Source organism: Neolamprologus multifasciatus, chromosome 11 (genome assembly GCF_963576455.1).
Source record: "Neolamprologus multifasciatus chromosome 11, fNeoMul1.2, whole genome shotgun sequence".
NCBI lineage: Eukaryota > Metazoa > Chordata > Actinopteri > Cichliformes > Cichlidae > Neolamprologus > Neolamprologus multifasciatus.
The window spans coordinates 35,438,068-35,450,495 of NC_140449.1; the positions used below are offsets into that span (position 1 = coordinate 35,438,068).

The 12,428-nt window shown below is 45.1% G+C and overlaps 1 protein-coding gene across 4 annotated transcripts in view; it reads left to right on the forward strand.

The window, feature by feature from the left end:
* nek11 (NIMA-related kinase 11) overlaps nt 1-12,428 on the forward strand; it is a 68,680-nt gene that overhangs the window by 8,371 nt on the left and 47,881 nt on the right. For all 4 annotated transcript variants that reach the window (XR_014876867.1, XM_085177422.1, XM_085177425.1 and 1 more), the window contains exon 3: nt 11,556-11,721. Coding sequence is in view for 3 of the 4 variants with exons in the window: in XM_085177422.1 (XP_085033548.1) it covers nt 11,556-11,721 (166 nt within the window). In the remaining variant the exon portion in view is untranslated. The remainder of the gene's footprint in view (nt 1-11,555; nt 11,722-12,428) is intronic.

Below are 12,428 nucleotides of genomic sequence, written 5' to 3' on the forward strand. Positions count from 1 at the left end.
TTTTATGTCAGCAAACAGCCGACACGGGCGAGGTGAAGTATTCTAGTGGCCACCAGTGTTTTGAATCCAGAAGGGCCAGATGGATGCTGGTAACATCGGGGACCATAATAAATAGCATCATAGAGCCATAGATCATAGAGCAGCAGCGTTGTCTCCCATTTCTTCAGACTTCTTTTTGGGAGGAGTCTCCCCCTGCTGGCAGTGAATATAACAGCTCTTACTTTATAAAATCGTGTTCGTTTTGTAAATTATGGTCCAGTTGGAGCCAAAGGGACGATTAAAAAAGAAGATTTTTGTTTCTCAGTCATATCTGTCGTGGTTGTGCTGTGTGGCAGGCAGGGCGAGGACCCATGTGCACGACGCAAGGCGAAGGAAAAAACTCAAAACGGCAGCTTGCTGGAAAACTCACATCGAATACACGATGACAGGCAGAGGGAAACACGAGCAGGATGGGGAACAGGTGGGAACAACAGCGGGGACTAATCAGACCCAACGAGACAGGAGGCAAAACTAGATACGCTGATGTAGGAGAAGGACTATCAAAATAAAACAGGAAACACACAGACCGAACTCAGACTCAAGACACGCAACATGAGACAACATGACATGAAACGTGGGACACGGGTCAAGCACAGAGTAGACACGGGAACACAGGCTGAATCCCTAACCAAAACCAAAACCATGAACAACAATAATCAAATAATGTAATTACAAATACCAGGTCACAGGCCCAGTACGTTACAAGATATCCAACTTTTCTCATCATGTTTGGTCTCAAAACACTGTCGAGGATTCAAGAAGGTTCCACGAGTGGGCGCCGTCACAGCCAGTGTCAGGTTAAGATTATGGCTGAAAATCGTTTTAAAAGCCTTCGTTTGCTCCTTTTCTAATCTGGCTTCAGCCTTCGTTGTAGTAAACAGTTCAGTAAAAAGAATCTAGTCTCTGCGCTGTCTGACTGAAAACAAACTTTTCTAATGGCGGTGCATGTGGCACGTCGAGGCTGCGAGGCGCCGGCTCAGGAAGCGGCGCCGCTGAAGGACGGTTTTCTGACTCTTTCTGCAGGGCGTCATTCAGAAAGAAGCCGACCATGAGAAGTCTTTGTGTTGTCAGAAAGCAGATGGCGAGCCGTTGTTTAGAGTCGTCATCTCTGCCCTTTTCACCATCTGACAGGTCTCACCCCCCTCTCCTCACCTCCTCCCCCCTCTCGCCTCTCCCTCTCTGATAAATTTGCACTGGGTGGCCTGATCGACGTGTCAGCGTTTGCTCATAAATCTCTGACATCTCCGTGTGCCAGAGACGAACTCGGCCTCACGCCTTCGTGGTTTTCGCCGTGTGTCGCACGTCGGGAGTGAGGAAGAGCGCTCCGCTCGATTACGGTGGAAAAAATGAGATTTTAGAGGACAAAATGAAAACGGTAAGCGCCCCAGGTACGTGACCCCTCTATCCGTTTGGATGCGGTTTCCATGGCAACAGAAGTGCAGCACGTGTCATGGCTGAGCGTTGTTATCAAGATGGAGGAAACTCTGAAAAGAAGCTGTCAGCACACGTTTGTCTTTACTGAAAACAGAGCAGAGAGCAGGATTCAACCGTACGATGACTGATGATGGTTCACAGTCCGTGTAGAAGTTTATTGTGAGCTAACAGTTCAATATTCAGTCTGAATAGTTGACAAGTTAAATCAAAGTCCTTGTAGAAGTAATATGTAGAAGTATAATTGCTACATGTTTAAATTAACGAGGGATGCACATCTCTAATTTTTACCACGAGTTAAAAGCTGGACATAAAGACTCACCAGTGAAATCTGAGTAAAGATCCTTGTGGAAAGCAGGTCGTACAAAGTGTGACCAAAAAATTGTGAGAACACGTCCATAAAAATCGAAAGCAGGATTTAAATGTGACATCTCTGTGTAGAAGTCGCTGCGCGTCCTCATGTCTCTGTAACGCTGGAGCTACTGAAAAGTGATCTTTTACATTTATTTTCATCTTCAGGAAGCAGACAAAGTCACTCTGAGGACGGAACAAAGATTGTCATGAGTACAAGATCCAGAAACTCTCCCCCCAAACCTAATGTGCAACCATCTGATGTTAAATTTAAAATGTATATTTTGACAGGATAATGTGCACAGAAGAAGGCCTCGTGGACAAAGATGCAAATCATGCACAGGAAGCTTCTGGTAGCAGAGATGTAGAAACGACTGGACACGTTTTTGTTGAATAAATCTGTATGTAGGTTCAAAGGGAATGAAATACATAAAAAATGAATAGTCCCATGGGATAAGATTATTTTCTGCTTACTGAAAGTTAAAGATTGATTAAAGATGCTTTGTTCTGGGTTTTTTTTTATCTTTAGCGTTTTCTCCAGAGACGAAGAACAGAAGAAGAAACACCTCCAAATAACCAGAAAACCTAAAAGTGGGACACAAATTCTCCAAACTCTCTTACAAAATGTTTGCTTTTAAAATTCATGTGTCTCAGATACTGGTTTTTACATTTTCATCTGCAGACACTCACAGGATGCAGTGGTTCATTGTTGGATGGCATTCCCGGGAATCTCACAGTGATATCTGCACTGTGGATTTACTGTGTGAGGTGAAGTTTGGGTAAAATCCAAAAGTCCCATCTGTTTGTCAGCTGAAAAACTGAACACCACATGCGGTGAAACATTTCTGTTCAGTGCAGAGGGTGCTGGAGATTTTAATCACCCTAAATGAGACATTACAGACCGGTCTCACATATGTCGGCAGATGTTTTCCTTTGGTACTTAGTCTGGAAATGTTTGCAGTAACCTAGAAAATTAGAAAGTGGAGCTTTTGCAGATGTGGTTAATGTTGCTGAGAAAGTAAACATTAGAATACGTGTAAAATATGGAGAACATAACAGTTAAAAAGGCACACATTTTACTGGTACGAAAATAATTGGATAAGCAGAAGAAGATGGATGGACGGATGGATGGTTGGATGGTCAGATGGAAGAGTGAGTGGACGGACGGACGGACAGACGGGTGGATGGACGGTTGGATGGATGGCTGGATGGTCAGATGGATGAATGAGTGGATGGATGGACGGTTGGATGGTCAGATGGTCGGATAGATGGATGGATCGATCGATGATGGATGGATGGTTGGATGGTCGGATGGACGGATGGATGGATCGATGATGGATGGATGGACGGTTGGATGGTCAGATGGATGAATGAGTGGATGGATGGACGGTTGGATGGTCAGATGGTCGGATAGATGGATGGATGGATGGATCGATGATGGATGGATGGATGGATGGATGGATGGATGGACGGTTGGATGGTCAGATGGTCGGATAGATGGATGGATGGATGGATGATGGATGGATGGATAGATGGATGATGGATGATGGATGGATGGATGGATGGATGGATGGATGGATGGTTGGATGGTCGGATGGATGGATGGATTGATGATGGATGGATGGATGGATGGATGGTCGGATGGACGGATGGATGGTCGGATGGATGGATGGATCTATCGAAGTTGGATGGATGGCTGGTCGGATGGACGGATGGATGAATGAGTGGATGGATGCACACCTGCTGTATAACAGACACCTTTGTGAAAAGCGTACCAGGCTCTGAGGCGTGGATCCTGTTGGTGTAGAGTTGTATTCCAAGCTGTTGTGAGTGTTTAATGTCAGGAAGCTGTTTTGTAAATGATTTTCTCAAGCAGCTTGCTGCTGACCCATTTAAGCTACAGGCCGGCTCTATTTAAAGCATCGAAAAAGAATCTCATTTATCTTCTGAAAGCCAGGAAGAACTTTTCAAATGCAGCCAACAGGAGCATGGATGTCATGCAGCGCTGCATTCACACAGTTTACCCAGAATACAAACATGTCCACATACTTCTGGCTGTACAGTGACTCTCTCACACAGACAACGTGATGCAAGCAGTGACTCACCTGAGCTCGTCTCCTCTGAGGTTTTAGGAGCAGCTGTGTGACCTCCAGTTTCTGTTTTCAGTCCCCGACAGAACACGCTCAGGTTTGTTCAGCACAAACTTCCTGAATTCACCTGAGATCTGCTCCAAAGGGTCGCACACACCTGCTTTGGGTCATCGGGGTCTTATTCTTGATCTCCCCCAGTCGGGGTTTCTTTGCAGCAGCTCCTCAAAACCGAAGGCTCTGCCTCCTGTTCTACTTTTAGAAACTCTCGAAACCACAAATGAATCAGCAGTCTGAGAAAGACGTCCTTTATTAGGTTGACGAGGAACTGTGAGGTCTTTAATGTTCAGGACTACATGTGAAAAAAATCTGCAGTTAACAGGAAGCCAATGAGAAGAAAAACGCCTGCTGTGGCATTTTGGTTCAACTGAAGACGTTTCAGGGAGCTTTTAGAACAGCCCGATAATACTCCCATCATTTCTCTCGTGTCCTGTGAACTCATGATCTGAGTGATTGATCAGTGTGTTCAAACGTCTCAAACTGCTGCCTGTGCTCGTCCAGCCTGCTGAGGCTCTAAAATCTTACTTCCTGTTGTGCTGATTTATCCACTTCCTGTTAAGCTTTCCCTTCAGCAGGAAGCAGCAGTTGTAGGAGCCAGCTGGGCGGCCTCTCGGAGAGGCTCAGACGCTGGAGGATGCATTGAGATAAAATGATCACCTGAGGCACAGGTGGAACGTCACAGCAGGCCAGAGGAAGCTTCACCCGGTGACGTGTTTGAATCATGTCTGAAAAGTCAATCAAAACGATTTGTTCTCTTATACCAACAATTTATTCTGCTCAACAGCAACAGTGCAGGAGTGAAACAGACATATTAGACAACAGGAATAAATAAAAAAGCAGGAGAAAGGAGCACGAGTGTTTGAAATCAGTACAAAGAGTTAATAGAGTCTGTGTGAGCGTCCTGAGTGATGAGGGTCACTCAGACCGTGCTGTTAGTGAGTCTGGAGGTGTGGCACCTGACTGAGGCGCAGACCAGAGAGCAGTGGGTCAAACAGGTGGTGGGCGGGGTCACCTGTGATGGCCCTGGTTTACCTGGAGGATCTGGCGATGGCCTCCAGGTGTGTCAGAGGGCAGCCAGTGATTTTTTGGGGGGTGTTAATGACCCTCAGTGCAGCCTTCCTGCTCTCAGTCGTGGCCCCTGAGTACAAACACGTGGCAGGAGGATCACGCTCTCCACTGAGGAGGGTAGAGCAGGGGGTTGAACCCTGAGCTGTAAGCTCACCTGGCTCCGCCCTCGGCCTCTGTCACCTCTGCTCACCTTGCTCACATCATGTTTCTGTTCTTAATGTTGCTTCACAGAAAGAAAGTCCTGAGTTCAAATCCAGCCGAGTTTTTGTTCCTCTGGTGCTTTTATTACAAACATACAAACATCATGTTTGTTCCTTCCTTCCTTTCTTCCTTCCTTTGCTCACCTTGCTCACATCATGTTTCTGTTCTTAATGTTGCTTCACAGAAAGAAAGTCCTGAGTTCAAATCCAGCCGAGTTTTTGTTCCTCTGGTGCTTTTATTACAAACATACAAACATCATGTTTGTTCCTTTCTTCCTTTCTTCCTTCCTTTCTTCCTTTCTTCCTTTCTTCCTTCCTTTCTTCCTTCCTTCCTTTCTTCTTTCCTTTCTTCCTTTCTTCCTTTCTTCCTTTCTTCCTTCCTTTCTTCCTTTCTTCCTTTCTTCCTTTCTTCCTTCCTTTCTTCCTTCCTTCCTTTCTTCCTTCCTTTCTTCCTTCCTTCCTTCCTTTCTTCCTTTCTTTCTTCCTTCCTTCCTTCCTTTCTTCCTTTCTTTCTTCCTTCCTTCCTTCCTTCCTTCCTTTCTTTCTTCCTTCCTTCCTTCCTTCCTTCCTTTCTTCCTTTCTTCCTTTCTTCCTTCCTTTCTTCCTTCCTTTCTTCCTTCCTTTCTTCCTTTCTTCCTTCCTTTCTTCCTTTCTTCCTTCCTTCCTTCCTTTCTTCCTTCCTTTCTTCCTTCCTTCCTTTCTTCCTTTCTTCCTTCCTTTCTTCCTTCCTTCCTTCCTTTCTTCCTTTCTTCCTTTCTTCCTTCCTTTCTTCCTTTCTTTCTTCCTTCCTTCCTTCCTTCCTTTCTTCCTTCCTTTCTTCCTTCCTTCCTTCCTTCCTTTCTTTCTTCCTTCCTTTCTTCCTTTCTTCCTTCCTTTCTTCCTTCCTTCCTTTCTTCCTTTCTTCCTTCCTTTCTTCCTTCCTTCCTTCCTTTCTTCCTTCCTTTCTTCCTTTCTTCCTTCCTTCCTTTCTTCCTTCCTTCCTTTCTTCCTTCCTTTCTTCCTTTCTTCCTTTCTTCCTTTCTTCCTTCCTTTCTTCCTTCCTTCCTTCCTTCCTTTCTTCCTTTCTTTCTTCCTTCCTTCCTTCCTTTCTTCCTTCCTTCCTTCCTTTCTTCCTTCCTTTGCTCACCTTGCTCACATCATGTTTCTGTTCTTAATGTTGCTTCACAGAAAGAAAGTCCTGAGTTCAAATCCAGCCGAGTTTTTGTTCCTCTGGTGCTTTTATTACAAACATACAAACATCATGTTTGTTCCTTTCTTCCTTTCTTCCTTCCTTTCTTCCTTTCTTCCTTTCTTCCTTCCTTTCTTCCTTCCTTCCTTTCTTCTTTCCTTTCTTCCTTTCTTCCTTTCTTCCTTTCTTCCTTCCTTTCTTCCTTTCTTCCTTTCTTCCTTTCTTCCTTCCTTTCTTCCTTCCTTCCTTTCTTCCTTCCTTTCTTCCTTCCTTCCTTCCTTTCTTCCTTTCTTTCTTCCTTCCTTCCTTCCTTTCTTCCTTTCTTTCTTCCTTCCTTCCTTCCTTCCTTCCTTTCTTTCTTCCTTCCTTCCTTCCTTCCTTCCTTTCTTCCTTTCTTCCTTTCTTCCTTCCTTTCTTCCTTCCTTTCTTCCTTCCTTTCTTCCTTTCTTCCTTCCTTTCTTCCTTTCTTCCTTCCTTCCTTCCTTTCTTCCTTCCTTTCTTCCTTCCTTCCTTTCTTCCTTTCTTCCTTCCTTTCTTCCTTCCTTCCTTCCTTTCTTCCTTTCTTCCTTTCTTCCTTCCTTTCTTCCTTTCTTTCTTCCTTCCTTCCTTCCTTCCTTTCTTCCTTCCTTTCTTCCTTCCTTCCTTCCTTCCTTTCTTTCTTCCTTCCTTTCTTCCTTTCTTCCTTCCTTTCTTCCTTCCTTCCTTTCTTCCTTTCTTCCTTCCTTTCTTCCTTCCTTCCTTCCTTTCTTCCTTCCTTTCTTCCTTTCTTCCTTCCTTCCTTTCTTCCTTCCTTCCTTTCTTCCTTCCTTTCTTCCTTTCTTCCTTTCTTCCTTTCTTCCTTCCTTTCTTCCTTCCTTCCTTCCTTCCTTTCTTCCTTTCTTTCTTCCTTCCTTCCTTCCTTTCTTCCTTCCTTCCTTCCTTTCTTCCTTCCTTTGCTCACCTTGCTCACATCATGTTTCTGTTCTTAATGTTGCTTCACAGAAAGAAAGTCCTGAGTTCAAATCCAGCCGAGTTTTTGTTCCTCTGGTGCTTTTATTACAAAACATACAAACATCATGTTTGTTCCTTTCTTCCTTTCTTCCTTCCTTTCTTCCTTTCTTCCTTTCTTCCTTCCTTTCTTCCTTCCTTTCTTCCTTTCTTCCTTTCTTCCTTTCTTCCTTCCTTTCTTCCTTTCTTCCTTTCTTCCTTTCTTCCTTCCTTTCTTCCTTCCTTCCTTTCTTCCTTCCTTTCTTCCTTCCTTCCTTTCTTCCTTTCTTTCTTCCTTCCTTTCTTCCTTCCTTTCTTCCTTTCTTTCTTCCTTCCTTTCTTCCTTTCTTTCTTCCTTTCTTCCTTCCTTCCTTCCTTCCTTTCTTCCTTCCTTCCTTCCTTTCTTTCCTTCTTCCTTCCTTTCTTCCTTTCTTCCTTTCTTCCTTCCTTCCTTCCTTTCTTCCTTCCTTCCTTTCTTCCTTTCTTTCTTCCTTCCTTCCTTCCTTCCTTTCTTCCTTCCTTCCTTCCTTCCTTCCTTCCTTCCTTTCTTCCTTCCTTCCTCCCTTCCTTCCTTCCTTCCTTCCTTCCTTCCTTCTCTGGTCTCGTTGTGGTTTACAGTTCAGGGTCGAAGCTCGTGTTTCTCTGCTCTCAGCCAAACAAAGACACACCAACTCAGGAGCGTCTGAGCGTCGCACTTCAAACATCCTTTCTCCGTAGTTGCATAGCAACGGACGGTCGGCGCTCCCAGCTTGGCAAGCAGCTGAAGAAAAGCCCCTCTCAGTGCACATCACAGTGAGGGCTCAAAGAACTGAATGAAATAGATTTTTTTTGCCCATAAATTATAAATTCAGGCTGTGAATTTGATTTCCCAGCAGCCTTTTGGCTTTAACGTGAAATCAAAGGCAGTAACGGCGCCGCTGAGCCGGTTGTTCTTTGAAGGGGAAGCTTCTCCCCTGTGTTGGCTCACATTTGTGACCCTCTAAGATGAAGCTGAAGACAGAAATCAGTGGGAGTGTCCTGTGGGTCTGAATGGATTCAAATATCCTGAAATAGGAAAAAAATAGGTTTCCAAATGCACAAGGGAAGTGTTTCTGGGGAGACAATAAGCCGACGGACCAGTGTGCTTTTTCTTATTGCTGGTGTTTTCTTAAGTTGCAGTCCGTTTGGCCTCTCAGGGCCACCGTAAATTATAGATCCCCTAGATCGTTTTAGGGCACAGTGGTGACCATCAGTCTTTCTGTGTGGCGTTTGCATGTTCCCCCCGTGTTTGCGTGGGTTCTCTGTGGGTACTGCGGCTTCCTCCCACCGTCTAAAGTCGTGCAGTTCGTGGGGATAGGTTAATCGATTAATCTAAATTGCCCGTAGGTGTGAATGTGAGTGCGAATGGTTGTCTGTGTGTTAGCTCTGCGACATGGCGACCTGTCCAGGGTGGACCCCGCCTCTCGCCCTATGACAGCTGGGATAGGCTCCAGCGCCCCCGCGACCCTGAAAAAGAGAAGCGGATGCATGGATGGATTTAACTTGCGCGTCTGACAGCTGTGATCAAATAAGTTCGTAGTAAAGACCCATTTGTTGCATTTCTGTTACAGGAAATGAACAAGCTGCACGTTCGAATCAGTCGTGAATTTTTTGAATAATTTTCTGGGGGGACAGAGAAGACGATCCCAACATGTACGACTTTGTTTCATGTATCCACTGGATGTGTGTTATCCAGTGTGATGTGATGCAAATCAGCACAGTGTTAGTGAGGTCACAGAGGACCGTGCACCTCTACAGGACAAGCAGTCGCCCCCTGCTGGGCATTAAACATATTTCAGGTGTGTTGGGTTCATTTTCACCTTTGTTAAAGACGAGCACCAAGTTTACTTTGCTGTTTTAGTTTCTGTGGAATAATCCTGAGTAAATGTTTAAGTACTGAAGTGAAGTGTATTCACAGCACGGGAGGGTTTCTACGCTCATCCAAGCTGACGCACACAACATTCAGAAAAACCAAAGCAGCAACAAAAAGCACAAAAAGGCAAAAAACTACAAAAGACTGAAAAGCAGCACGAAGCCTTTTCGCCTCTCCTGCTTTCAGGATGAAATCAGAGCTCACGTCTCTTTGATCTTTCTGCTCTGCTTTATGAATCAAAGCTCTGAGATTACAGAGTCATGGAAGTGTGTGTCTCTGAGTGATGACTGACACTCTGCTCATCCTCATCACTGATGTGTTCTCAGCATCGACAGCATCCAGCTGTTTTCCTCAGCGAAAAGCTTCACCGCGGAAAGTCTGCAGCTGCGGCGCGGAGACAACGACGCCCCCGTTCCCTGAACTAAAAGGTTTAGGCGGGTTCAAGATGACATTTCACAAACAGCTCGCTCTTGTTTTATTTAAATTTTTGCCTTTTCCCAGGAGAAAAGATTCAAAAAGGAAGAAATAATGTGACAGGTAAATGGAAATGTGACCTGATCCCTGCATTAATTAAAATGACAAAAACAAAACATGAAAACAAGAAATGATAAAACAAGAGTGGAGTTTTACTAAAGTCCACCGCCGCTGCTCTGCCCCACAGACTGTACATAAAGGATGGACACAGTCACCGCTGTGCCATATTGCAACATGATGTTGTAACTCCTCATTTTAATGACGTTTAAACTGATGAAGCTGCCGTACAGCTGCTCTGAAGCCGAAAACTCGCCGTACAGGCCAAAACTGTTTACTGTTTTATTTCTGACATCACAGGAAGATGTTAGTGCTTCTACGCTGGCTTCAGCTTTCAGGACTTTTTGCTTTTGCCTGTGATGACATCATCAGTCACCCAGACGTTTAACGAGAGGCTCGTATGCGATAAATAAGATGGGATAAAATAATTTTGAGTGGAAAATAAACCGTCTTACTGGTGTTTTAAGATACCAAATGTCACGATCCTGGGTCTTATGACCCAGCGTTTTGAGTTTTAGTTCATTTTGATGTTTATAGTTTATGTTTAAGCTCATTAGATTTCTATGTTCATTTGCTTATTCTATTCCCCTTGTGTTTTCAACCCTTGTGTTAAGTCTCCCTTATCCTTCATGTGTTTCATGTCTGTTTCTTATGTTGTCAAGTTCATGTAGTCATGTCAGTGTTTCATTGTTTCCTATTTTATTTTGAAAGAGGTCCTGTGCTTCGTTGCTCTGTTTTGCTCTTTCCCTGTGGGCGTCGTTATGTTCATGTTGTGTCTACTTTGCCTTTCTGTCCCATGTTTCTGGTCCCTATGTTCTGTCTCAGTTGCTGTTAAGTTTACATGTTTTGAGTTCAGTCAGTGTGTTTCCTGTTTTACTTTGAAGGTCCACGTCTCATGTGAGTGTTTCTAGTTTTGCTTCCCTTGTCTCGTCCAGCCTGATTACTCCCAGCTGTGCTCTCCTTCTGTGTCTCATTCCCTCGTTATCCCTCTGTGTATTTAAGCCCTGTGTTTCTCTTTGTCAGTGTCGTAGTCTCCCTCATGTTTCCCTGTGTGTTAGTTTATCCATGTCCCAGTTTAGTTTAGTTATATTTTTCATGCCATTCTGCAATAAAGCAGCTTTTTGAGTTTAATTCTGGTGTGGTGAGTTTTGCGTTTGGGTCCTTCTCCTGCCTGGACACAGCCGAAACATGACACCAAAGTTACTACAGCACGTGTCTGGGCCAGTGAAATCACATAATCACAGTAAGCAGGTCGTATTTTAACCACTTTGACTCCGTGCTGTGTTTCTGCTGTCTTCACAGCAGAAAGTGAAGCCGAGAGGTGGTGAGAGCAGGGAGAGGTGGTGAGAGCAGGGAGAGGGGGTGAGAGCAGGGAGAGGGGGTGAGAGCAGGGAGCTAATAAACCAGAGCCTCCAGTTCACCTGCTGACCTGCTCACCAATTTAACAGGAGCTGGAGAGACGGCCTGCTCGGTGAGCAGCAGCTGATTACCTCCCTGAGGGGGAGGACGGAGGTTTGAGACGCTGCTCCAGTTTTGTAGCTGCGTGCTGACATTAGCAGTCTGTGCTCTCCCTCTGGATGTGTTTTTATTGCAGAAATATCATTGCTGCACAAAGTTCTTACCCAGTACGCTGTGTGCATCCTTCAACTTCAAGGCGCTGGTTCAAACTTTTCTAGAAGCTCCCTGCCGTGATCATGAACGCCATCAGTAAACAGGTGCTCCACACCTGCACAACGTCCCTCTGACTTGTCTCTCTCATCCAGGAAGGTGCTGAAGCAGATTCCTCTGGGTGACCTTCGACCCGACGAGACGGTTAGAGCCACTCAGGAGGCCCAGCTGCTGTCTCAGCTGCACCACCCAGCGATCCTGACCTTCTACCACAGCTTCCTGGAGAGAGACGCCTTCTGCATAATCACAGAGTACTGTCAGGTAACAGGAACCAGGAGCACTCATGGGGAGAGGGGACTCAATCCCTTTGATCCAAAACCTCACTGAACAAAAATAATCTCAGTAAATTTAGTCGGACCGCCAGTTAAAGAGGCCACGCCCCCAATAATGCAACCATCAAGTGTTAAAAAAACGAACGTGTGAAGGATTTCAAACAGTTGCAATGACCAGAGGAAACTAGTCTTTGTTTACTCCTGTTTCAACCTCACTGTTGGAGCCTCAAGTGGACGTTAGAGGAACTGCAGGCTTTGCTTTTCTGCTTCTTATTTAAAGCTGAATGTGGATCGCTCACAGCAGCTGACGTAGCTACACCAGCTTGTTTGGATGAGCATTTTAAGTCCCAAAGAGACATGTGGTGGTAAAGTCTTTTCTTTTGGTAGCATTTCAGCATGCTCGGGTTGACTGTTCTCCCCCACATGGTTCCCATTTTCAGCCTTGGAGCTCGAGGCTTGATTGAAACACGCCTGATGTGGGTTCAAACTCTCGGTCATCTACCGCGGGAACATGGGTTCGCGCTAACTCGCCGTCCTTCTGTAATGTGCAGAGTTCAACCTGCCCGATGCAGCTGTTAGAGTTTGTTCCCTATCGGGTTTAAAATGCCTCCCTGTCTCACGTTTGTTTGACGTTGCAGTGAAACCGAGTGTCCTCTTTGTTCGGGGCCGCCGTGCTCTTCAAAAACATCCTGACCT